The 27,564-nt window shown below is 36.7% G+C and overlaps 2 protein-coding genes across 4 annotated transcripts; one reads left to right on the top strand and one right to left on the bottom strand.

Moving 5' to 3' along the window:
* Positions 1-308: 308 nt before the first annotated feature.
* Positions 309-16,673, bottom strand: LOC110459819 (probable ATP-dependent RNA helicase DDX28). Of its 3 annotated transcripts, none has more exons than XM_021512270.1 (15): positions 16,586-16,673; positions 16,219-16,308; positions 14,213-14,491; positions 13,618-13,734; positions 13,056-13,113; positions 11,190-11,335; positions 10,402-10,473; positions 9,870-9,951; positions 5,503-5,609; positions 4,941-5,072; positions 3,297-3,393; positions 2,776-2,927; positions 2,200-2,292; positions 933-1,085; positions 309-661 (listed from the first exon to the last, which is right to left on the bottom strand). In XM_021512270.1, the coding sequence occupies exons 2-15, from the start codon at positions 16,288-16,290 to the stop codon at positions 557-559; spliced, it is 1,665 nt and encodes a 554-aa protein (XP_021367945.1). In that variant the 5' UTR covers positions 16,291-16,308; positions 16,586-16,673; the 3' UTR covers positions 309-556. The 3 variants fall into 3 exon arrangements, with proteins under 3 accessions (XP_021367945.1, XP_021367944.1, XP_021367943.1); XM_021512269.1 differs by having other exon boundaries at positions 16,590-16,673; XM_021512268.1 differs by having other exon boundaries at positions 16,604-16,669.
* A 6-nt stretch (positions 16,674-16,679) lies between these two features.
* On the top strand, positions 16,680-27,391 carry LOC110459820 (BRCA1-A complex subunit BRE-like). The gene is made up of 11 exons (XM_021512271.1): positions 16,680-16,857; positions 18,284-18,360; positions 19,084-19,181; positions 19,401-19,592; positions 20,543-20,617; positions 21,059-21,159; positions 22,822-22,921; positions 23,325-23,395; positions 24,711-24,793; positions 25,774-25,924; positions 26,456-27,391. Exons 1-11 carry the CDS (start codon positions 16,736-16,738, stop codon positions 26,517-26,519), a joined length of 1,134 nt encoding a protein of 377 aa, XP_021367946.1. The 5' UTR covers positions 16,680-16,735; the 3' UTR covers positions 26,520-27,391.
* The last annotated feature ends 173 nt before the right edge of the window (positions 27,392-27,564 follow it).

Raw genomic sequence — 27,564 nt, 5'->3', positions numbered from 1 at the left:
GGTTTACAAAACTTTTACTAGTTACAAAACTGAACCAGTAACATTGATCATTGTGTTACACTTACAGAACTGAACCAGTTACATTGATCATTGTGTTACATTTACAGAACTTGAACCAGTTACATTGTTCATTGTGTTACACTTACAGAACTGAATTAGTTACATTGACCATTGTGTTACACTTACAGAACTGAACCATTCACATTGATCATTGTGTTACACTTACAAAACTGAACCAGTTACATTGATCAGTTTGTGACACTTACAGAACTGAACCAGTTACATTGACCTTTGTCTTACAATTACAGAACTTGAACCAGTTACCATGATCGATGTGTGACACTTATAGAACTGAACCAGTTATATTGATCATTGTTTTACACTACAGAACTTGAACCAGTTACATTGATCATTGTGTTACACTTACAGAACTGAATTAGTTACATTGATCATTGTGTTACACTTACAGAACTTGAACCATTCACTGCCATCACAGTTAAAGGTTTACAAAACTTTTACTAGTTATATTCAACACCCTCCTAAGAACATACATTAATCATTTTTCAGATGGCTTTCGGAATTTCTTCTGCACAATGCTTGTAATTTTTCTTTTAATGTTTGCGTTCACATTTTCAAGTTCTGCTGATTTTCTTGCTGCCGTCTACAACAACAGAAAATAACAGTCTCAAAATTGATACCGTATATAACCGACAGTAAGTACATTCTTTTACAATGCTATCTATCTTTTTGCTTACTGTCTCAAATTAACAGTATTTAGAACAAAAAGAGACTAATCTAGTCCCTTGATAATATCACAGAAAAATTAAAAAAAATCTCCTTCAATATCCTTCTGTAATACATTTGTATAAATACTTGTCTTTTTATGTTGATGAGGCCTAAGCAGCTGTCTCCTTCCTGAAGTCATTACCTACCTCAATATTCCAAATCAACTTGACGTCCCACTTTTGTGTGGCAAAGCTGACGACACGACCACCGTCCTTGGACCCTACACGTCCTACCCGCCCCGAACGGTGAATGTAGTCAGATACATATGAAGGCAGGTCAAAGTTAATCACCAGCTGTACCTGAAAGGTAAATTACATACATAGGTAATTAACTACATGTAGATGATGATTGCTTCATTATCACCTGAAAGGTAAATTACATAAATAGGTAATTAACTACAGGTAGATGATGATTGCTTCCTCACCTGAAAGGTAATTTACATACATAGGTAATTAACTACATGTAGATGATGATTGCTTCCTCACCTAAAAGGTAAATTACATACATAGGTAATTAACTACATGTAGATGATGATTGCCATCTCACCTGAAAGGTAAATTACATACATAGGTAATTAACTACATGTAGATGATGATTGCTTCCTCACCTGAAAGGTCATTTACATATATAGGTAATTAACTATGTGTAGACGATGATTGCTTCCTCACCTAAAAGGTAAATTACATACATAGGTAATTAACTATGTGTAGATGATGATTGCTTCATCACCTGAAAGGTAAATTACATACATAGGTAATTAACTACGTATAGATGATGATTGCTTCCTCACATGAAAGGTAAATTACATAAATAGGTAATTATCTACACGTAGATGATTATTGCTTCATCACCTAAAAGGTAATTTACATACATAGGTAATTATCTACATATAGATGATTATTGCTTTCTCACCTGAAAGGTAAATTACATACATAGGTAATTAACTACATGTAGATGATGATTGATTCCTCACCTGAAAGGTAAATTACATACATAGGTAACTATCTACATGTAGATGATGATTGCTTCATCACCTGAAAGGTAAATTACATATATAGGTAATTAACTACTGGCAGTGGATTATTAATTCATCACCTGAAAGGTAAATTACAATTTTACAAAATTGGGGAATAACTGCAGCAAAAAAATCTGGTATTCTTTATGCTAACAGGGAGCATGCACCTTTCAGTTTACAAAACAGATTTTAAATCTAGATATTCACCCATTCATCCTTTCTTATTGAGAAGTCTTCATGTATCCTGTTTCCCATACTGGGATAGGCAATCAAAATAGTATAGAGATAGATATCATAATTAATACAACACTGACTGTGAATAAAATAATACACACCCTGAACAAATATGTGATGTTGAAACAAATATCCTGACTGTGGATGTCATAATGATTACATACCCTGAGTGTGTCCAGACCTCGAGAACAGATGTCGGTACACACAAAAATATCAGCAGCTTCATTCTGGAAATTAGCAAATTTGCCGCTCCTCAGCTGAAACACAGACAAAAAACACTTCTGCACCATGCCCTTTTCCCAAGTCTCTACTACATCCATTCAGGATTTGTTCACAGATAAATTTGCAAATTATTGGAATTTTTTAGTGTTAAAACATATGTGTATTTTAATAGTGGTTGTTGAAACATCTGTGTATTTTAATGGTCATTGTTAAAACGTTTGTGTATTTTAATGGTGCTTGTTAAAACATTTGTGTATTTCAATGGTGCTTGTTAAAACTTTTGTATATTTTAATGGTGCTTGTTAAAACATTTGTGTATTTTAATGGTGCTTGTTAAAACATTTGTTTATTTTAATGGTGGTCGTTAAAACATTTGTGTATTTTAATGGTGGTTATTAAAACATTTTTGTATTTAAGAACTAGTAAATATGCCTTCATTATAGTAGCTTCAACATCATCTTTGACAAGTTAGACAAAATATTCCATAACAAACAACAAATTAAATTAGAAGTACTGACCTTGCGGTCCATTTGAGCATTGAGAACAATGTTGTGGATGCCATGCTCCTTCAGTAACTTGTGGACCCAGAAGCACGTGTCACTTTTGTTACAGAAAATCATGGTCGGAATGCTGTTAGCCAGACTTTCCTTTGCCAGCCTCAGTATCTCATCTGTCAGAATCAAATTGATAATGTGTATTTAAGGGTTATTCTGGAATCATTACAGGAAGTGTCGGACACAAATCACTAAATAGCTAACATACACATAAAGAATGTCTAACAAGTGATGATTATAATTTACTTGAAAGATATAAATCATGCCAAAAGATCACAAGTTTGAGATTTTATTTCTCCCAAAACTCTAATGTTTTCAGGCATTGTAACATTCATGCAATATGATGGTATTTTAATTCTGAAATTATCAGAAAAGTTAACAGCAAGCTGGGAGTGATGAAACATATAGTTATGGAAGATATCACTCTACAAAACCTAAACTATAAACCCTGAAATATATACATTACACGACTAGTGATGCCTTACCAGCCTTCTGTTCATGATGGAGGCGCATAAATGTATGAGGAACATGTGGTAACAGGCGATGTAGGCTCTCAGTCTTTATTCTTTGGAAAGATTCAATCTGAAATAAACAATCCAGCAAAAAAAATCAGACATAAAGATAGAGAAGTCTTTATTTATTTACGTATAAGTCTATACCAGCGCCTTAGAGTAACTTTGCAAATTAGATAAGGCAATATATTAATGTTATATATTATTATTACCAATTGGATACAGAAATGAAATAAAACACTTGAGGTCATTATTATAGCTCACAAGTACTTTCACCCATCTTGGGGCTCTTCAGGTGATTTTATTTTATTAACAGTACATTTTTAACTACATATTCAATTTCATTTTCTGTCTTTTTTTTCCAATTATATTTATAGTTTTGTATATATTTGTTTGAAATACAAATGTAAATTGCATCAAAAGTACTTGCAAGAAATTGTCTTCAAGTGTTTAATTTTATTTCAACATGTAGCTCTATAGTCACAAGAATGTTTCAATATTCATACCCACCAGATAAATATACATTACCCATAAAAAGGATCGGCATGTCAATAATAAAGTGTACTTCCAAGATATATATTAAGGTATTCACCTTTACCAACAAAATATATATAAATTACGTATCAAAATTAAGCCATTGGTCTTATTTTTAATGCTTTATATTATACTTCAATAAACATGGTCAACAGGGAAGGAATTGAGACTATGCCCAAGTTTTGGGTCCTAACTGCCATAGTCATACAGGATAATAGAGTCTATAGAGTCTAGTTGGACTAGAGTTACCTGCCCTTACTATGACACAGTCCTGACAGATGGATGTCCCGACTCTAGTTGGACTAGAGTTATCTGCCCTTACTATGACACAGTCCTGACAGATGGGAGTCAAGACTCTAGTTGGACTAGAGTTACCTGCCCTTACTATGACACAGTACTGACAGACAGGAGTCCCGACTCTAGTTGAACTAGAGTTACCTGCCCTTATTATGACACAGTCCTGACAGATGGGAGTTCAGACTCTAGTTGGACTAGAGTTACCTGCCCTTACTATGACACAGTCCTGACAGATGGGAGTCCCGACTCTAGTTGGACTAGAGTCACCTGCCCTTACTATGACACAGTCCTGAGAGATGGGAGTCCAGACTCTAGTTGGACTACAGTAACCTGCCCTTACTATGACACAGTCCTGAGAGATGGGAGTCCAGACTCTAGTTGGACTACAGCTACCTGCCCTTAATATGACACAGTCCTGACAGACAGGAGTCCCGACTCTAGTTGGACTAAAGCTACCTGCCTTTACTATGACACAGTCCTGACAGATGGGAGTCCCGACTCTAGTTGGACTAGAGTAACCTGCCCTTACTATGACACAGTCCTGAGAGATGGGAGTCCAGACTCTAGTTGGACTACAGTAACCTGCCCTTACTATGACACAGTCCTGACAGATGGAGTCCAGACTAGGCTAGAATCCCATTCTCTTAACTAAGTATGATCCAGAATGAAGGAGTCCTATGCGACAACATATCAGTCCTTACATCTCCATGATCTAAAAAGATTGCACTGTACAATTAGAGTTATCTACCCTTACCTCAACATGGGACCAGGGAAATCTCCACATACCTCAATAAAGTCCTCAAGGATGCTATCCAGACTGCGTGGCATGGTGGCACTGATCAGGAGCAACTGGGTCCCAGACATCACATACGGTTGGTCATCTGTTGTCAGAGCACTAGATGCACTGGGTACAATAATCTACAAATTACAGATATGAATACAGATATTTCACTGTCCCCCATAACCAAAGAAAGTTAAGGATTTTCCTGTAACCTTAATAAATGTTCACAGATCTCACACATCAATGTACTTCATCTGTTTATCAGGGTGGACATGCGGAGCAGCGGATAGTCCACTCACCTTCCACCAAGATGGCTTGGGTTGTTTCCCCTGATTGATTAGTCGTGAAAGGTATAAGGTCACCTGCCTAAATCATGATTAGTCGTGAAAGGTATTGGGTCACCTGACAAAATCATGATTAGTCGTGAAAGGTTTTGGGTCACCTGCAGAAATCATGATTAGTCGTGAAAGGTATTGGGTCACCTGCCTAAATCAAACAACATGGGTTGGAATTCATTTTTTCATAATTGTTGTAAAATATATACAAATAAATGTCCAATAGACATACCTGTAATTTCTGCATTATTTTCTTGATGACATCGCTGAAGCTGTCATCCAATAAAGTGTCTGCCTCATCAAGCACCAAATGCTGACACCTGGCACCCGTCAGCTTACCTGTAAATCAATCAACAGGTACAGACAACAGCTGTTAGAAAGTATCAACAAAACTTACTTGTAGCAGCCTACAGTAGTGAAGTGTCTGTTAGAGTCTGTCTGACTCAAATAACTATACATGTACATACAGAACAGCTTTGACAATACAGACACTGTCATTCCAAGCTAAAGTAGCTTGGCCTCTGAGACAGGATACTGGGACAATTTGGTATACAAAAATGGCTATTCTGACCCCTGAAACACTGGTTGGATAACCAGATTAGTGATTGCTGATGGATAATGTGACAACCAGATTATTGATGGCTGAAGTGAGGAACAACTGAAATAGTAGTGACTGGATAGAGGTACATGTGAAGTTTGATTAGGAGGCACGACAGTCTAGCGGTGGGACGCCAGACTCGTGACCAAAGGGTTGCGGGTTCTAGTCACGTCACGGCACTGTGTTGTATCTTTGAGCAAGATACTTTTCTCCGCTTGTTCCAGTCTACTCAGCTGTAAATAAGTATGTGGTTGGGCAGTGCTAGAATTGTTGAATGCTAGCTTTGAGCGCCGATATAGCAACCCCGGCTGTATGCTGCCCAGGAAGTTTAGAAAGATAATGGCTGGTTGCATTTAGGCCCTTTGACCACGGATAATAATTTGTAAACAGCTTTGAGACGACTTACGACCTAGGTTGTGATAAAGAGGTATATATAAGACCTCAAATTATTGAACCTCAATAGTGGGACAACTTGATGGGTGGTGCTGAAAAAATGTGGCTAGATAGTGAGACAACTTGATGGGTGGTGCTGAAATAATGTGGCTAGATAGTGGGACAACTACATGGGTGGTGCTGAAATAACGTGGCTAGATAGTGGGACAACTTCATGGGTGTTGCTAAGATAATGTGGCTAGATAGTGGGACAACTACATGGGTGGTGCTAAAATAATGTGGCTAGATAGTGAGACAACTTCATCAGTGTTGCTGAGATAATGTGGCTAGATAGTGAGACAACTTGATGGGGGGTGCTGAAATAATGAGGCTAGATAGTGGTACAACTTCATGGGTGTTGCTGAAATAATGAGGCTAGATAATGGGACAACTTGATGGGTGGTGCTTAATTAATGTGGCTAGATAGTGAGACAACTTCATGGGTGGTGCTAAATTAATGTGGATAGTTAGTGAGACAACTTCATCGGTGGTGCTAAATTCATGTGGCTAGATAGTGGGACAACTTGATGGGTGGTGCTGAAAAACTGTGGCTAGATAGTGAGACAACTTGATGGGTGTTGCTGAGATAATGTGGCTAGATAGTGAGACAACTTCATGGGTGGTTCTGAAATAATGTGGCTAGATAGTGGGACAACTACATGGGTGGTGCTAAAATAATGTGGCTAGATAGTGAGACAACTTCATGGGTGGTGCTAAATTAATGTGGATAGTTAGTGAGACAACTTCATCGGTGGTGCTAAATTCATGTGGCTAGATAGTGGGACAACTTGATGGCTGGTGCTGAAAAAATGTGGCTAGATAGTGAGACAACTTGATGGGTGGTGCTGAAATAATGTGGCTAGATAGTGAGATAACTTCATGGGTGGTGCTGAAATAATGAGGCTACATAGTGGGACAACTTCATGGGTGGTGCTGGAATAATGAGGCTAGATAGTGGGACAACTTTATGGGTGTTGCTGAAATAATGAGGCTAGATAATGGGACAACTTGATGGGTGGTGCTTAATTAATGTGGCTAGATAGTGAGACAACTTCATGGGTGGTGCTAAATTAATGTGGCTAGATAGGGGGACAACTTCATGGGTGGTGCTAAATTAATGTGGCTAGATAGTGGGACAACTTGATGGGGGGTGCTAAATTAATGTGGCTAGATAGTGAGACAATTTCATGGGTGTTGCTGAAATAATGTGGCTAGATAGTGAGACAACTTCATGGGTGGTGCTAAATTAATGTGGCTAGATAAGATAGTGGGACAACTTCATGGGTGTTGCTGAGATAATGTGGCTAGATAGTGAGACAACTTCATGGGTGTTGCTGGAATAATGAGGCTAGATAGTGGGACAACTTGATGGGTGGTGCAAAATTAATGTGGCTAGATAGTGAGACAACTTCATGGGTGGTGCTGAAATAATGAGGCTACATAGTGGGACAACTTCATGGGTGGTGCTGAGATAATGAGGCTAGATAGTGGGACAACTTGATGAGTGGTGCTGAGATAATGAGGCTAGATAGTGGGACAACTTGATGAGTGGTACTGAGATAATGTGGCTAGATAGTGGGACAACGACATGGGTGGTCCTGATAGTGGGACAACTTCATGGGTGGTGCTGAAATAAGGTGGCTAGATAGTGGGACAACTTCATGGGAGGTGCTGAAATAATGAGGCTACATAGTGGGACAACTTCATGGGTGGTGCTAAATTAATGTGGATAGTTAGTGAGACAACTTCATCGGTGGTGCTAAATTAATGTGGCTAGATAGTGGGACAACTTGATGGGTGGTGCTGAAATAATGAGGCTAGATAGTGGGACAACTTCATGGGTGTTGCTGAAATAATGTGGCTAGATAGTGGGACAACTACATTGGTGGTGCTGAAATAATGAGGCTAGATAGTGGGACAACTTGATGGGTGGTGCTGAGATAATGTGGCTAGATAGTGGGACAACTTCATGGGTGTTGCTGAGATAATGTGGCTAGATAGTGAGACAACTTCATGGGTGGTTCTGAAATAATGTGGCTAGATAGTGGGACAACTTCATGGGTGTTGCTGAGATAATGTGGCTAGATAGTGGGACAACTTCATGGGTGTTGCTGAGATAATGTGGCTAGATAGTGGGACAACTTCATGGGTGTTGCTGAGATAATGTGGCTAGATAGTGAGACAACTTCATGGGTGGTGCTGAGATAATGTGGCTATATAGTGAGACAACTTCATTGGTGTTGCTGAGATAATGAGGCTAGATAGTGGGACAACTTCATGGGTGTTGCTGAGATAATGAGGCTAGATAGTGGGAAAACTTCATGGGTGGTGCTGAGATAATGTGGCTAGATAGTGAGACAACTTCATGTGTGTTGCTGGAATAATGAGGCTAGATAGTGGGACAACTTTATGGGTGTTGCTGAAATAATGAGGCTAGATAATGGGACAACTTGATGGGTGGTGCTTAATTAATGTGGCTAGATAGTGAGACAACTTCATGGGTGTTGCTGAAATAATGTGGCTAGATAGTGGGACAACTTCATGGGTGGTGCTAAAGTAATGTGGCCAGATAGTGTGACAACTTCATGGGTGGTGCTGAAATAATGAGGCTACATAGTGGGACAACTGCATGGGTGGTGCTGAAATAATGTGGCTAGATAGTGAGACAACTTCATGGGTGGTGCTGAAATAATGTGGCTAGATAGTGAGACAACTTCATGGGGGGTGCTAAATTAATGTGGCTAGATAGTGGGACAACTTGATGGGTGGTGCTGAAATAATGAGGCTAGATAGTGGGACAACTTCATGGGTGCTGCTGAAATAATGTGGCTAGATAGTGGGACACTTACATCTGTGTTGCTGAGAAAATGAGGCTAGATAGTGGGACAACTTCATGGGTGGTGCTGAGATAATGAGGCTAGATATTGGGACAACATCATGGGTGGTGCTGAGATATTGTGGCTAGATAGTGGGACAACTTTATGGGTGTTGCTGAGATAATGTGGCTAGATAGTGAGACAACTATATGGGTGTTGCTGAGATATTGTGGCTAGATAGTGAGACAACTTTATGGGTGTTGCTGAGATAATGTGGCTAGATAGTGGGACAACTACATATGTGTTGCTGAGATAATGAGGCTAGATAGTGAGACAACTTCATGGTTGTTGCTGAGATAATGTGGCTAGATAGTGGGACAACTACATATGTGTTGCTGAGATAATGAGGCTAGATAGTTAAATAATCACATTAGTGGTGGCATGAAAGTGTTACAACCTGGTTAGATGACTGGATAGTTTGGCAAATGGTTTATATTAGTTATGGCTGGTTAATGGGACAACAAGATTAGTGGAAGCTGGATTAATGTGACTGGATAGTGGGACAACCATATTAGTTGTGGCTGGCTTAATATGGCTGGAATCAGCGGAACATTAGGATTAGTGGAGGCTGAAATAAAGACACTGGACTGAATCACAATAGTATTATATAATTTATGGTGTACAAATAAGTCTCATAATTGTTGTTTGCTTAGCCTATGATTTCCAGAAATTATTAACGTTCTGAAAACATACCTGAGTAGAAGAATTTCAGCAGTGTCATTGGAGTAGACACAACAATGTCTATGGTTTCTTTTCCGAAAAATCTGATGTTTTGCTGGAGTAAAAAAATGAAACACATGTTAAGGATATAGATGTTGGAAACTGGATAATATCACATACAAGTATCACAAGTTTGTACTTTTTTTGTCACATTCTTTTTTCATGTATTTTCAGTAACATTGACCTTTACCTTAACATTAGAAATATTTTTAAACCCCTATTGCACATCTACACACCAAAGCGTATCACTATGTTAAAAAAGAAAACTCTTTGGATTCTGAGATAATATCCAGAAAACAAAAGTAACGTGTGGAGGAACAGACACTGTGATTACTGAAGGGTACCCGTACTTGTGACCTCTGAAAATATTCTGTTCTAAACAACAGCATACCAATCCATTTCTGTAAGACATATATACAGTATTCGCAGAGACAGCTTAAGACACATGTAAGATAATATTTATTACTGGGGTATAAAAGTCAATAATTAACAGTGTGTCACTTACTGTAGGGATTCCTTTCCCTGATAGCAGCTGCAACTTGATACCACAGGATTTTGTGAACTTATTTGCAACTTCCTACGAAACACAAAACAAATATTCACTGACCGAGTGAACTGAGTGAAAATTCAAATAATTTATAAACAGAGACTAAAAATTTTATCTCTTTTTTGTTGAATTGAAAAAACATTATGGAAGTCTCACTCCATTCTTGACAGCTTTATAGCCATTGTAATGTGTGAAAAAGCATTGTAAAAGTTGATATAAAGCATAATATTGATCCATGAAAGAAAGATAATTATCTGCCTATCGACCTATTCAGTTTTTCCTGGCATGTTACTGGAAACACATAATTTTTGTTTTGGCCTTACCATGTATCATTTGGTATTTATTAATGACAACTTCGTTTTACAGCATTAGCGGTTCTTGTTGTTATGTTGTCACTTCAAAAAACTCAACTGATTTGGAAAACTGTAATAGGTTGCTAATGTAGCTAACAGTATCTCCTCTTAGCCATTCTGAACTCTGTCATACATTTATTTTAGTGGTTTTTTTTACCTTGGAACCTTTCAGACAAAATATATTGTTAAAAGGTTTTAAGTCAAATAATTCTGTTTTGGGGTTATCTATTTAATAATCAAAGGTTAATAATAAGGTAGACTACCATCATTGTCTCTTTTAACACAACTTTGTAAGACTGGCTCTGTCAAAGAAAGTAATAGATGACTTCACTTGAAATCTAACAATATTTTTTCCTAACTACTGCTGTTTCTGGTGATATGTAAGAGACTCACTGCGACCTGGGTAGCCAGTTCCTGAGAGGGCAATATAATGATGGCTCGGGGTGAGTTTGGTGGAGTATCCTCAGCTGTCTCATTAGCCTGCATGCGCCACAACAACTCCATGATAGGTAGCAGGTAGGCCAATGTTTTACCACTCCCTACAACAGCAGTTTGTTAGACACGATTACTTAGTCTTAAAACAGTAGGTAGGCCAATGTTTTACCACTCCCTACAACAGCAGTTTGTTAGACACAATTCCTTACTCTTAAAACAGTAGGTAGGCTAATGTTTTACCACTCCCTACAACAGCAGTTTGTTAAACACGATTCCTTACTCTTAAAACAGTAGGTAGGCCAATGTTTTACCACTCCCTACAACAGCAGTTTGTTAGACACAATTCCTTACTCTTAAAACAGTAGGAAGGCCAATGTTTTACCACTCCCTACAACAGCAGTTTGTGAGACACGATTACTTAGTCGTAAAACAGTAGGTAGGCCAATGTTTTACCCCTCCCTACAACAGCAGTTTGTTAGACACAATTCCTTACTCTTAAAACAGTAGGTAGGCTAATGTTTTACCACTCCCTACAACAGCAGTTTGTGAGACACGATTACTTAGTCGTAAAACAGTAGGTAGGCCAATGTTTTACCACTCCCTACAACAGCAGTTTGTTAAACATGATTACTTAGTCTTAAAACAGTAGGTAGGCTAGCCACTCGCACTTACAAAAATGGAAACAATATGTCAAACAACAAATGCTTCATTTTCCTGTGTAAATTGCTCCAAAGACTTGAGGACTTTGTCCTGAATCAATATCTTTTTTGACTTATTAAGAAATAATGTAGAAATACTTCATATGTTCTATCAAAGGGGAGACAATTGTTCATTTTCACAACGAAGTATTTAAAAAGAAATTGTTTGGAATGTAACAACTGTCCACAGACAATGACTTGAATATATAAGTACAGTTTTCCCCCATATACCATTAGAAATGTTTCCGCTACTACCCTGGTATACTTAACCCCATTGATATTGCCATCTGCCAAACATTTTCAAATACACTCATAACAGCAAGAATCCTTGTCCTTATGATCACACAAAAAAAGGAAAAAATGTACTGTTTTGTTACAAACTTTATATTTATAGCAATTTATTTACAGAATTGAGGGTTATTAAATTTTCACAACACATTGTCAACAAAATAAAGATTACTCCTCCTGACTAGATCACTATATTAGAAACCATGCTTAATTTTCTAATCGCAAACAAATTTCATGGCAGTGTCACCTAAAACCCCTTTTTCCAAGTGCCTACACCAGGAGTCGAACCCAGGACTACAGACTACTAGCCTGGTGCTGTACTGATAGAATGAACTAAAGGAAAATTCCTTCCAGCTGAGTTAGTTAGTAATATAACAATCTACCAGATCGATTCCCATTGGTATATATACTCCCTGTGAATTGAAAGAACTTGTCCTCTAGTCTTCAAGACTATAACCATGCTTGTGAGAGCTAGGTTAAGGAGATTACCGTACACAGTATCAAGGACCCTTATTGGTAGCAGAAGTCACTCCTCCCCCCACCCCCAACAGCCTTTGTTAAGAACATGCTCCTCTTTCATTGAAAGAACCTGTGTCTTCCAGAATACAACAATGCTTGTGAAAGCAACATTTAGGAGATTACCATACATACAGGTGCCATTAATGTAGAGCGGTGACGTTCCCAAGTGTCTCCGCTAGAAGTCAAATCTCGAACCATAGATTACTACTCCAGTGCTTTGCTGATTTAATTACCACCTAGCTTTTTAGTCAGTAATTAGAGGCTAGATGGTTCAACACTGTGACACATGTACCAAATTTTGAGATAAAATGAAACTTACCTGTTTCTGCAGCACAGATCACATTCTGTCCTTGTAGAACAGCACTGAATGTACGCCTCTGAAGAAAACAAAATCGGTAGTAATCATACAGTAAATATGTAAAAAAAAGTCTTTGGTCAACAGCAAGAAGAGTCCTCAAAAAACTTATATCTGTTCATTTATTCTGAAAAATAAATTTTCATTTAATCATTTACGTATATCAGGCCATCACTTTACTTGTATTAAAAGGACTTGTCGTCATAGCCTACTGTGTGTTTTATTACATGGTATTAATTTCATTGAACACATCTTTACAAACCAGTGAAGTAATAGCATGTATCCAAAGGATGTTCTCTACACAAACACATTATCATTTCTTTGCATTTATGTATGTGTGCTTGTAAAATGTACCTGTATTTGTGTGAAATGTACCTGTATTAATGTGTTCTTGTAAAATATGCATGCATTTATGTGTGTTTATAAATTGTACCTTAATATGAATTTAACATGTGTGTTTGTAAAATATACCTATATAATGTTATTTACATATATACTTATGTGTGTTTATATTAATATAGTATACCTGTATCTTGGTGGGATATTCAAAGTTTAGTTCCTCAATCTGCTCCAATAATTTTTCATTCAGGTCAAAATCTTCAAATGTCCGCACTGTCTCATTAATTGTTTGCAGCGCTGGATTCTGTAATCAATACCACATGCTTAGTACAGCAATCAGTGAAAAGCTTAGAATGAATTAATATACCACAAGAGCTATTCAACTTTGATTAAAAAAGCTCAATTTTATCAACATCTTCATACATTTACAGGATTAAATTGTACCATTATCATAGTAAGATTCAGAACAATATATCAGGATCTCTTATGTTGAATTTATTAACAGTTTACCTACTTAATGACATTTCTGTTCATTGCACTGATTTGGTAATAGGATATTGAGCCTGACGTTAGAGTCATTATAAATCATACATGTACATCTTCACTTGACAGTCTACACTGGTACAGTTAACTCAATCACCCCAGAAGACACATTTGAACTCCTCCAATTCAAAGGTTGGAATAGTTCATTATGATATTTCAGGGGTGAATGAGATAAATCTAATGGCTGATTTTAAATGGCTATATGTCCCAACAATTTACATGATTGTGTTCCTCATTACCTTGCTGTTTGCTTTGATTGTAAAATGATCCCCTATGGACTTGTAGTTGCTCCAGCCATGGGAAGCCAACTTGCTGGGGTTGAATTCACTGTAAGTCTGTCCTTGGTGATGGTTGTACTGAACACGTTTACAGCTGATCACCAGGGCAGACCTCTTATTTGTCATGTTAATTTTGGCCTGTATGGCTTTCTTTCTCAGAATGTTTCTCTCCTTCTTTTGAAACTGTACCTTTAGTTTATGAGGAGTCGTTATTCTTGGTACTTCCACATTTGTCCTTGTCTAAAATGTACACATTTCATTAGCTTCATGTGTCGCTTTGTTGTAACAATGTGCACTTTGCAAAAATAAAAAACAAAAGCAGTACATGATAGTAGCCCATTCTATAAATATATCTGAAATGAAAAGTATTTTTTTATAATTATAATCATATTTCAAAAAGAATTTGAAAACCATGAATTCACTGTCAGTTATGACAAGCTTCTTGAGGATGAATGTACCAAAACACAATCAAACTTAGCATTCTATATTTTAACTGTCATGTTGGTTTATGTGTCCACTGCCCAGGCCCCTGTCCAAAATTATTTTTGTAGTGCTAATACAATGATAATAATAATAATGATTTTATTTAGGGAAAAGACACAGTAACACATCAATATGGTAAAGCATTCATAACAAATTAAACTTACATGAATAGATTTTAATTGAGCTTCTATCAGATACTAAATATACAATATTTGATTTAGCTCCCTATCTAGCTAATCTAAGCCACTATACAGCGCTTTACAGTACATAGATATACAATTTTTACAATCAATACAATTAGCATATACATTAATCAATAAAATTTTGAGGAATTGACAGGAGCTGCCTTATCAGGCGTTAACTACTAGTCATATGCCACCTGGCTAATATCTCCCTATGTGTGTATGCTTGCATGTGTGCTGGAAATGTATTGTGTTCCGTTTGAAGTGGGACCGTGCCTCCAACGGTATCATTTATAGTGCCACCTCACTTGAATGCTACAGCACAGATACCGCAATATCCACCCCCACACAATTTCTTATTCCACCTGGGTTGTTGGATTTATGTGAGCTGGAGAAAAACACTTTCTCTGAATATTCCATGTGTACGACGACTTCGGGATCGCACCACTGCCGTCTGCATGGAAGGCTGGAGTGTTAACCACACAACCAATCGCCCCATTAAAATTAACATATCTATAAAAAATTAAGTACTGTAAGATAGCATCATGGTTTTGATGATATCATATTACATCACAATTCGATTGTTGAAACTCTTGAAAGTTACACAACAACATGTACCTTCATATATCTCCATTACTAGCCGTTACCTACGATGACCCATACAATTTTATTCAGATCAACCAATCGAACATTTTACTCATTGGACCGATATCTTCACTGGATACTTAAAACAGTGATGAGTTATTTACTTACTGTGGCAGATTTTAATTGTACGTAGAGTGATGGTCGCCTTCTACCTTCACGCCAGAGTGAATTTCCCTTTAGCTCAGTGGTTAAAGCTAGGACTAGAAAGTCAGGGATCGCAGGTTTGATACCGGTAGAAGCACACTACTCCCTTACCTGTTACACTTACCATTGATAAATATACTGATAAGGTAATACTAGTATGTCAACTGCGATAACGTAGCTTCTGTCGACGGGCAGAGGAGGCTGGGTATTAATATTAGCACTAGTCAATTATAAGCATCTAACAATCAACTCTTGAGGTTTTAGAGACATACATGTAGTGGTACAGTCACCCTTTAGGGCAAGTTTCCTCTGGCCTTGACATCAGACTCGGGTATTTATCTGTCAAAATATCAAAGTTGGGTGTCGGGGCCAGAGGAAAGTCAGGAAACTCAGGCTAAGTCATCCTTGAGCTTCAAATAATTGTATAACTATTAAAAAATATTATATAGTACCGATAAACCTGCATTAAAACTCGTGGGTTATGGTAAACTGTACAAGATGTGGTATACATACTGCAAATTGTCTACACAAGACGGAAACCAGCTGGGACCGAATAGTGCTGTTCAACGTCACCAGGGTAGACATTTTGGCTCCTTTCAGGGACTATTCAAAACAAATACAAAAATAAAACATATGAACCAACCACTAGTTTAATCTTGCTGCTGTAATTTTTTAGGGGAGTGAAAATCCAATGAATTTAGCCCCAATTAACACTTTTAAAACCTGACACGTGAAAAATGTCAAATGTGGCAATGTAATGAATGTCAGGTCCTTCACTCCTTGTGGCTGTTCTTTCAACTATTCAAAAAAATCTCGAAACAGTTCTTTCAAAAAAACAGTTAAAATGGTAATTAAATCAGAAGTGATCTAATGTCCGAACCTACAAACAATAACGTGCCAGATAATTGAGGTTAACGTTCATGGATTGTCAGATGTCTTCACGTTGTTCATGGAGGCTGACATGACACCGGAAATAGATTTGTTTGTAATCCGGGTTAAAGAGACGCTCTGACAACATCAACTTGAGAAGATGGGAACAGAATATATTGGAAAAATTGCCCCTTGTTTTACACATTTGATAGATACGGTGATCAGAAATGGGAAGATTGGAATATGCGGTGCACATGTGCGCATATCGGACATCAGAACTGGGTATGCTAAAATGTTTGCTAGATATGTACAGCAGTAGGCCTACTACAGTCTACAGTGCTGTTTTGGAATGACTCACTGCATAAAAAATGATTATTTGTGATAGTTTATCTCAATTAAAAATAAATCTCTACGGAAACTACTGATTTGAAATTCGTAAATTTTATTTGTAAGCTGACGACAAGACTAAAAATGGATGCAAGTGTATTAAAGAGAAGGGAGACAACTCGTACTGATTGATGACATTTCAACCATAAACAAAAATATTATAAACTTTATTTAGTTTACAACAATTACGAAACATGTTATTTCAACTTATGTAAATCACTCTTGTTGGCCTGGATGTTATATTAGCATGCGATGGGTCTTAAAGAAGGAGGAAACAAGAGAACCCAGAGAAAACCCATGTTGTCAGGCAGGTGACTTCATACCTTTATGTTTGATCGAGGAATCAATCCCCAGCTGCTTTGGTGAAAGGCCAGTGTGTTTTTCGCTGTGCCACCTGACCACCATCATCAGATAGTGGGTAGATCAAATCACCGTACGAATCATCCGTCATCTGTTTGTCCTTATAAAAGTTTTGTTATAGCTATTTCTCAAAATGGACTCTGCAGATCTTTTCAAATTTCTTATGTAGATTCCCCTTTGTCCATAGTTCTGCATTTTTGGACTGATCAGAAAAACAAGATGGCAACCAGGCAGCTACCTTGGATTTTTTAAATTTCAAATTTGTTTATTGCTATTTCATAATTGAAAAACAGCCTCACTTTGAAATGACACTCAAAACCCAATGGTATGGAAATTTTAATTAAAAGTGACTGCAAGATACATTTTCTGTTGATAAGATTATGAATCCAACAGATTAGTGAACAGAAGAGAATTAAGGGAAAAGATCAAACTTACATAGAATTAGATCTTATGAAAGTCTTACGTTGGCACCATGATCCCTGAAGAATCTCTTGTTTATAAACAATTTTTATCTACACTGTAACTTGTAAGTATACGGTAATACCGGTATTGCAAAAACACTTATGTTAAAAAGATATGGTCCCTATCACTACTAGTATGGGAAAGAAAGATTAACCACAACAAAAGAGCTAAATATGTATTGTTTTCAGAAATTTTACACTAACCTGTCAAATTATTAATAGATCTACCATAAAGCAAATTAAAATTGAAATATCACTTGTAAAATGTGTGTAAGTTGTAAGTTATAAAAGCACAGATTATCTCCCTTTAGTGATTGATTGAAGTGATTTTTGTATTGATTTTGGGAAAATAAAGCTGAAATTATCAATTAAAATTCACTCTAAAAATAGTTATAGATACAAATATATAACATATGTTATGTACATGGTTGATTGCATAAACATAAGGTAAAAATGCCTGTTAATAACAATTTGGTAGTAGTTTTGATATTCCATTGTAGGTCACTAAGTACTTCAAAGAAGCCCAATGGTGACAGATTTCAGGTGCTACTTCCCTTTGCAGGCCAGACACTACAATGTAAGTGTTAAATTATTGCCTACAATATAAGTGTTACATTATTGTCTACAATGTCAGGGTTACATTATTATCTGTGATGTAAGTGTTACATTATTGTCTGTAATGTAAGTGTTACATTATTGTCTATAATGTAAGTGTTACATTATTGTCTATAATGTAAGTGTTACATTATTGTCTACATTACTCTACAATGTAAGTGTTACATTATTGTCTACAACAAAATAGCATTCAATAATGTTTACTACCAAGGTAATCCTAGAGATTGCAATGGGTGTCTGATGTTTCTACTTGTACTATGTATCTGTATATATGATCTATATAGAATGAATGGTGTTTTGGTACACTATGTGTGTAAGCTTTTGTTATCATTATATGTGAAAGTGGTGGTTACTCTAATGTCTGGTAATGGCACATATTTCATAAATAGTAGAGTGGTGTTTCATCGGTCTGTCTAGTGTAATCAGAATTGGAACATGTCTAGTGTAATCAGAATTGGAACATGTCTAGTGTAATCAGAATTGGAACATGTCTAGTGTAATCAGAATTGGAACATGTCTAGTGTAATCAGAATTGGAACATGTCTAGTGTAATCAGAATTGGAACATGCCTAGTGTAATCAGAATTGGAACATGTCAGAAATTTGTATCCAGTTGAGTCATTGGTAACACCTTCACCTTACACTGTATATATGTTTTTACTGGTACCATGTTTTCTATTTTTAAGGGGATGTAATTTTCGACTGTAACTATCCCCAGGACCCTCCAGATTTTATCTTTTCAACAGATGACAATGACTTTTGTCCCTATGAGGAGGATGTCAAGGTTCGTTTTTCTTTTATTCATCATGATAAGTAATTTCCTGATGGTATATTAATTCTAAGATAGCTGTACTTGTTGCATTTACACTTTTTTCAATAAAATGAAAATAATATTGTAAAACACTCATATAATATATGTCACTATATTTTTTATAGCATGTAATCTTAATATATATGGAATGACTTGATGAATCAAATTGGACATTATGTTTATCCCTACCAGAGTTTGGTGAACTGGGACTACAATGACCCCAGTAGTCTACTGAATGTCCTGAATGAGTTGTTGGTCTTGTACCGTGAACACCATCAGCGCCGGATAGAGGCCCACTCTCGCCTTCAGTTTGAGTACTCCTCTCTTATTGACCAAGCCAACCTAGCACCAGAAGACATTGAGATATTCGTACACAAAGCTGAGGTGGGTGTCTTTTTCTATATGACTGTAGTGAAGGGATGTTTATGGTATATCAGTGTCTTGTGTAAAATGTTTCTTATATGTCCCCCAACAGATGGCAGAGTGCCACATACCAAAAGTAGGTCACAGTGATCTAAACTTTGACCCTGTCTCATTAAAACAGATTGTCTACGGCATATCACTTAACCCTTAACATGCATTTATTGGGATGAGTCCATTATGGTTTACAGTAGTGAAAGGGTTAAGGATCCCTGTCCCACTGCACTGTGGGTTTCCTATGTACAGTAACCTCCCCTTAATTTCTGCTTGGATATAACTGTAGCACAGTTTGACCAGGACACTTCCTTTGACCAGGAAGCTCAATCGGTAATACAATAGCGATAGTATAATATTCTTAAATCCTAGGTTTGAGTCCCAGTCAAGCCCGCCCAATTTTTACACTTAGAACCCTGTTGGCGATTATATTTTGTTTATTTCATCTGTATTATTTTTCATTTATATCCCGCAAGGTATGGTTTTCTTTTCAGAAATGATTTACTAAAGCTATATTAATGCCAGAAAAACCTGTTTCTAGTACAAGTTACAGATTTTGGCAGTGGTTTGAGGATCCTAGCCCCTAATTTTCTATAATTTCCCAGCTGCATTTTACTAAAGCTTAACTTATCTCCCTCTTGTAGAGATGGAGGCCATTGTCTGATATGAGATTGGATGACAGCAGTAACATTGTTCCCCAATTTTGATGTTGCTTATTTGTTATTTTAAGACTATCAATTTCCCTACATCAATTGCCCTTTTGAATTTGTTTCATCAATGTTTGTTTTTTTTGGAAACTACATTCTTTAGTGTATATTTCTTGAAATTGACTAAAGGTGTCATTGCCTTCAAAGCTTGGTACGCCGATGCAGTGGACTAATCTTGTTGTGTAGATTAATAACATTTTGAATTACTTTCAGGCCAAGGTTGGTCCAGTCGTGTTTCTGGTCAAAATGTCAGTAGATTTTACAAAGATCCCAGCTTACCTAACCAAGGTGAGTCCATGTAATTAGTGTTTAATCCTTATAATCAATTATCAAATCCAAACAACTATTCAGATCAGGTAATTAACATTCATCATTAATAATGATGAATTTTAAGAAAAAAGATCTGGTAAATTTATAGGAACCCGATCCTGGTATTGAAGTTTATATTAGTAGTAAGTAACTTGAGAGGGGATGAAGATTAAAACATAAGCTCTCTTTTGACATTTTGGTCATGTGATAACTGTAAGTAAATCATAATTCATAACTTCAGAAAGACACCTAGTTTCAACAGCTTGTGCTTTTTCGTTCTTCAGAACTGACAAATTAATTACCAAATATGACAGAAATTGTACTTCTTTGTACACCGAAAAGTACAGAAACACATGTGCAATGAGAGATCAGATTTTTAATTAGATAAAGAATGGTGTTGATATACACTGTTTGTTACAGGACAATCCTGGAGAGGACTCAGCCGTTTTACTAGTCAACTTCCCCTCCCCCAACACTTCACGGATAAGTCCCCAACTGTACCTCTCACCTAGAGTAGAAAAGTAAGTAACCCTCCTACCACAACTTACCTCTCACCTAGAGTAGAAAAGTAAGTAACCCTCCTACTACAACTGTTCCTCTCACCTAGAGTAGAAAAGTAAGTAACCCTCCTACTACAACTTACCTCGTATCTCAAGTAGAAATGTAGGCAACCTCCCCCTCCCAGAACTTACCTCTCACTATTGTTAAAATGTAGGTCACCCTACTCCACATAAATTTGTACTTAAAAGAGGGAAACAAGTAATCCTTCTTCTGAAACTTACCTCGCACCTTCAGTAGAAAAGTTACCAGGGGTAAGTACCTACCCACTTCACAGCGCAGAAAGTCTCAATGCACCTCACACCTTTAGTAGAAAGGTTACCAGGGGTAAGTACCTACCCACTACACAGCAGAAAGTCTCAATGCACCTCGCACCTTCAGTAGAAAAGTTATCAGGGGTAAGTACCTACCCACTACACAGCAGGAAGTCTCAATGCACCTCGCACCTTCAGTAGAAAAGTTAGCAGGGGTAAGTACCTACCCACTACACAGCAGGAAGACTCAATGCACCTCGCACCTTCAGTAGAAAAGTTATCAGGGGTAAGTACCTACCCACTACACAGCAGGAAGTCTCAATGCACCTCGCACCTTCAGGAGAAAAGTTACCAGGGGTAAGTACCTACCCACTTCACAGCAGGAAGTCTCAATGCACCTCGCACCTTCAGTACAAAAGTTACCAGGGGTTAATACCTACCCACTACACAGCAGAAAGCCTCAATACACCTCACACCTTCAGTAAAAAAGTTATCAGGGGTAAGTACCTACCCACTACACAGCAGAAAGTCTCAATGCACCTCGCACCTTCAGTAGAAAAGTTACCAGTGGTAAGTACCTACCCACTACACAGCAGGAAGTCTCAATGCACCTCGCACCTTCAGTACAAAAGTTACCAGGGGTAAATACCTACCCACTACACAGCAGAAAGCCTCAATACACCTCACACCTTCAGTAAAAAAGTTACCAGGGGTTAGTACCTACCCACTACACAGCAAAAAGTCTCAATACACCACGCACCTTCAGTAAACAAGTTACCAGTGGTAAGTTCCTACCCTGCTCCCCTTCCAATTTCACAGATTAAACTGTCAATGCACCTCTCACCTAAAGTAGGAAAATACCCTCCCCAAACACGCAGAGTAGAAAAGTAAGTCCTCCTCCAAAACATTGATAATTAACCCACCCACAGCCTAAAGTGTACCCGTCTCCTGAAATAAAAAAAATAACAGTACAATCAACACCCGACGCCAAACATCTGTCCATTTCATTTGTTCATTAGGGTTTCTTTTTTATAACCCAAATAACATCATTACCAGTAATGGGGGTTATATAGTAATTGCTTTGTCAGTGCGTCTGTACAGGGTGTGCATTCATCCATAGTAGTTATAAGTATGTTAATATCAAGTTCTATAGCTGATTTGTTTTTGGGGATCATCCGTCAAGGTTAAAGGGTCAAAGATCAAGGGCAAAGTGGGGGAGTTAGGGGGAATGGTTGTGGTGAGGGGTATACCATAATCTATGTGAGGTAAAGATGGGACAAAAAAACAGGAAATATCCCTATCACGAACCACTACTTATAATTTCTGATGTAGTCAATAAACCATAAATACGATTGTACCTGTGTTTCCCAGTGCCCTTGGAGGGTCGGCTAACCTGAGGATTCCTCCCTATCCCAGTGGTGGCTGTCTGCTGGATTATGTTCCAAATGTCTGTGAACTTTTACAGAACAAGGTAAAATTTCTGATAATAGGAAAACAAGACAAGGTTTCAGGTTGAAGGAAACTTCAATAAAACCAGATAGTTTTAAATTGATGGGAACCTTTATAAACCAAGATAAAGATTCTGGTTATCAGGGACTCATTTTATTCACATGGATTCATATAAATGAATAACTTTTGTTGGAGATTGATTGATTGGTAATACTTATCCATGATTCATCGTCTGATCACTTATCTTTTCAGAATTTAGAAAATCTACAAGTATGAACATAAACACAAACATTCTCGATGTGGTGTTGACTGAAAATGTCCAAAATCATTTTTATCCTTACACATGTACGTGTATTACATGTTATTGTCACTTAATACATATCAGTCTAAATTATGTAATTACAGTCTGTGTTATATATACTTAGGTGGACCAGATATCAAATGTTCACGAGAAGAAGAAAGAGTACATAGCTGCCTTTCTCAGTACCTTTGGCAGGTGAGCATTACTGACTTCAGTATTGATGATATTTCAAATTTCAGTGTTTTCATTTATCAATCTTTTAAGAAACGTGAGAAAAGAAAAACATGCAAAAGTTGATTGTTTTTATAATAAAACTTCTTCATATCAGTTGCATAACTGTATATAGCAGAATTATGACTACCCAATGAAAACATATAGAGAAAAAACCATTCTGATTAAACCCAGATCTTTTATTACACTGTACATAGTATTTGCGTAAAATAAAACAGTCAAAACCAGTCAAACAGAACACCACAAGGACTAAAACATTTGTTCAGATACACAGTTTGCAGATACCAGGTCAAATACTTGTTGAAGTTCTTAACTTTCACAGGTTTCTGATTATTCAGGATTTAGTTAAAACTGGTTACACAAATTTCTTATATCTACCTGGTATGTTTTTTCACTTTCGATAAATTTCTATTGGCTTGAAGTATGATAAACTTCAATTGGCTAGAAGTATGATAAACTTCTATTGGCTAGAAGTATAATAATTTCTATTGGCTAGAAGTATCATAAACTTCTATTGGCTAGGAGTATGATAAATTTCTGTTGGCTAGAAGTATGATAATCTTCTATTGGCTAGTAGTATGATAGATTTCTATTGGCTAGAAGTATAATAATTTCTATTGGCTAGAAGTATAATAATTTCTATTGGCTAGAAGGATGATAAATTTCTGGTGGCTAGAAGTATGATAAATTTATATCGGCTAGAAGTATGATAAAATTCTATTGGCTAGAAGTATAATAATTTCTATTGGCTAGAAGTATCATAAACTTCTATTGGCTAGAAGTATAATAAATTTTTATTGGCTAGAAGTATGATTCATTTCTATTGGCTAGAAGTATAATAATTTCTATTGGCTAGAAGTATAATAAATTATTATTGGATAGAAGTATGATAAACTTCAATTGGCTAGAAGTATGATAATCTTCTATTGGCTAGAAGTATCATAAACTTCTATTGGCTAGAAGGATGATAAATTTCTGGTGGCTAGAAGTATGATAAATTTATATCGGCTAGAAGTATGATAAACCTCTATTGGCTAAAAGTATGATAAACTTCTATAGGCTAGATGTATGATAAATTTCTATTGGCTAGAAGTATGATAAACTTCTATTGGCTAAAAGTATGATAAACTTCTATTGGCTAGAAGTATGATAAATTTCTGTTGGCTAGAAGTATGATAAACTTTAGTTGACTGGAGATGTACAAAACACCTACTGCTATACAGATTTTCATGTATGTTGCTATATTCTTGTCAAGTGTTTAATTCATACATATTTTCAGATCAGTGTTGGAATATGACGCAGAAGTATTTACTAGGATTTCATTTCTTTTTGAATGGAATGATTTCTTCTTCATACTTTATGGTAAGTTCAGCACAACTCATGTTAAAAATGTAAAATATGTTAGCCCCTTGTTTGATAACGATTGTTAGCCATAATGATTGTTAATTAAAGACAATGGAGCTATGATATAATAACTCATGACACTTGTCATGCCCTCGCCATTTTGGTATATGTGATGACCATAGAAAAAATGGTAGAGAGTGTGGATATTAGTGTTTTGAAGTACAGAAATGGATGGCATCAAAGCAGTGTTATGTCATTTCACTAATAAAACAGGAAAACAATACAAGTCAGGTATAAGAATAACTTTGATAGAGTTAACGTTTCATGGTCTCCAAGTCAAGGCTAAGGTCACTGTTACTATTAATAGAAAAGTAAACTGATTCACTTTGTAGTGCTTTTGATCAAATTTTATTCACCAATTTTTTTATGAGAATACATGTGTCTTGCCATCCTGGGATGAAGTTTCATGTTTCAGAATGCGATATGCCGAGGTCTTGGCAATGGTCACCATTAGATTTAAAAGTAAAAAAAAAAATATATTAGATTTTGCCACGCTGTAGTGACTATATTTCACAAACTTCACAAAAATGAATGCAAGGAAGATGTATTAATTTTCTGACTGAATTAAAGAAGTGTGATGATACATTGTACCTTAACCCTTTCACCACTGTAAACCATAATGGACTCATCCATATCAATGTATGGTAAAGTCTACTAAAGTTACATAGGGGTGAAAGGGTTAACAATAGTTCAGATTTCAGGGTGCCATGGTTAGAGTTGATATTACTAATCTATATAAGGATGTTACCAATGAAACTAATTTTAGATGGGTGTGGGGGCATTCATAGCCAGTTTGAGAAATTTTAAGTCATGTACCTATCCAAGCTTACTAGTGGTTCAACAGAACAACATTATAGACTGACTTTGTGCTCACTGTTACAATAACAGTATATGTACATAATTACTGACTCTCAGATAATGTATTGTTCTGTTTGCAGTGGAGCTGCCCTCATTCTTCCCCCAGGAGCCTCCCATCTTTACTTTCCAGTCAATCTACCACGAGTCCAAAGGCAAGCCATACACCGAGACGTACAATGACTACCCATACAGCCCTCGCTGGACTGCAAACAAAATGGCAGAGAAAGCAAGGTAAGCCTAGTGTTTCTTGATATTAAAACTATCTAACCGTAAGTGAAAAAAATCATCACCCCTGTGAGATAGATATGGGGGAGTTTCTATGAAGAAATGTTAACATTTCCTGTGGAGACAGGTGCATAAAAACAATATTCTTTCCAAATAGGTTCTTGGTTAATTTGTATGGTTTCTAGAAAAACTACTACAGTGTATATTTGTTGATTTCATTCACAATGTCATGGTTGGTGGTTTTTTTTACCAAAATCCTGGTTAAGCGACGAGACAAAATGAACCATTCATCATGTAGGTAGTGTATTGAAGGTAGGAAGTTATCTACTCTAGGGAGAAGAATTTAGTCTCAAACCTCAGCAAACCCCCAGTTCTGACCTAAGTTCTAAACCCTTGGTTAGAATCTCCCTATCCCCCACACCTAAATGTGATAGACTCTAGAAGTCACCATTACTTTGGTTAAATTTGAATACTTTCCTGTCAAACATACGTAATGATTTATGTTTTAAATGAAATAACTTTTACTTTGTTTTGCAGGGAATACATCCTATGTAGTATTGGAACGTTCCAGAAATCCTCAGTCCACAGTGGTTCTCTATAGACCAACACGTGCTCAACTAAGTGACAAAATATGCGTGCTCAACTTATTGACAGTATATTTTTTCTATCATCATCATGATGTCAAGTATGAAAACCATTGTTTTGCTGCTTTCCTATTTGGACCTGTATACTAAAAGGACATTGTGTTGTTTCAATATGCCATTTTTTGTGACAAGTAGCTCTTTCGGGAAAAGTGCATTCTTCATGAAATGAAAATGTTCATAGAAAGTCAGTTCAGATACTGTATAGTATTACCTACAGAGATAAGCAATTTGTTATTTCAGTCCTTTTTTTCTGCTTTACACATATATTTATGTACCTCAAGAATGTGGAAAGCTTGCTTCATTGTATTCTGTAATCATTAAAGTTATGTTATTAAGAAATCTTATATTTTCTTTATCATCTGTATATAGCAAGGAAAAACATTGCATTCAATCTTCCTCCTGACAAATTGTTTATCATAAAATGAACAAAAGTCCATAATACTGTACAGAGTGGAACAGAGGACCCAATTTTAGCATGTGAAGCTCCATCATCCAGGGAGGTCACTAGTAAAAAAAATAGTTTTGTTAACTGTAGGTCACAAGAATATATGAGATCTCCCATGGAGGACAATATGATGTGCAGTGAGGGCCATAATTGTACACAGGGAGGTACAAGTGAGCAAAGGGCCATAATTGTATGTACACAGGGAGGTACAAACCCAATTTCAGTATGCAATACTCGGCCACACCAAGAGATATCGAGGTTCCCCAAAGAGTGATGGTTGGTAATCATACCTCGTGTCTTTATACAATTTGAAAAGTAACTAACGAGAGTTAAATAAACATGATAACCAACCGTCAGAAGTTTGGGGATCGTTTTCTCCCACAACATTCAGATACTATATATATCTAGAAAACCATGTTTCTCTGAGGAATGAATCTGTACATTATTACTGTTTCTGAATGGGCAATCAATGGCTATGAACTATGACGTCACAATGGAAGATGACATCACAAAGCATTGTTACTTGATGTCATAATTAAAAGAAAGATGGTTGAAAT

This window comes from Mizuhopecten yessoensis, unplaced genomic scaffold (genome assembly GCF_002113885.1).
Source record: "Mizuhopecten yessoensis strain PY_sf001 unplaced genomic scaffold, ASM211388v2 scaffold10227, whole genome shotgun sequence".
NCBI lineage: Eukaryota > Metazoa > Mollusca > Bivalvia > Pectinida > Pectinidae > Mizuhopecten > Mizuhopecten yessoensis.
The sequence above is the reverse complement of the archived record's forward strand: the minus strand, read 5'-3'. Positions and strand labels throughout refer to the sequence as shown.

Bases quoted from the DNA above. Each gene is read 5' to 3' on its own strand.
- LOC110459819 (XM_021512268.1), bottom strand. From the start codon at position 16,627: ATGAACGTTAACCTCAATTATCTG. The intron at 13,735-14,212 runs GTAATGAGGAAC...TATTGATTACAG, and splicing joins CAATCAAAGCAAACAGCAAG to AATCCAGCGCTGCAAACAAT. The intron at 9,952-10,401 runs GTAAGTGACACA...TTTTTACTCCAG, and splicing joins CAGGGAAAGGAATCCCTACA to CAAAACATCAGATTTTTCGG.
- LOC110459820 (XM_021512271.1), top strand. From the start codon at position 16,736: ATGGGAACAGAATATATTGGAAAAATTGCCCCTTGTTTTACACATTTG. The intron at 19,182-19,400 runs GTTCGTTTTTCT...TATCCCTACCAG, and splicing joins CCTATGAGGAGGATGTCAAG to AGTTTGGTGAACTGGGACTA. The intron at 25,925-26,455 runs GTAAGCCTAGTG...TTTGTTTTGCAG, and splicing joins AAAATGGCAGAGAAAGCAAG to GGAATACATCCTATGTAGTA.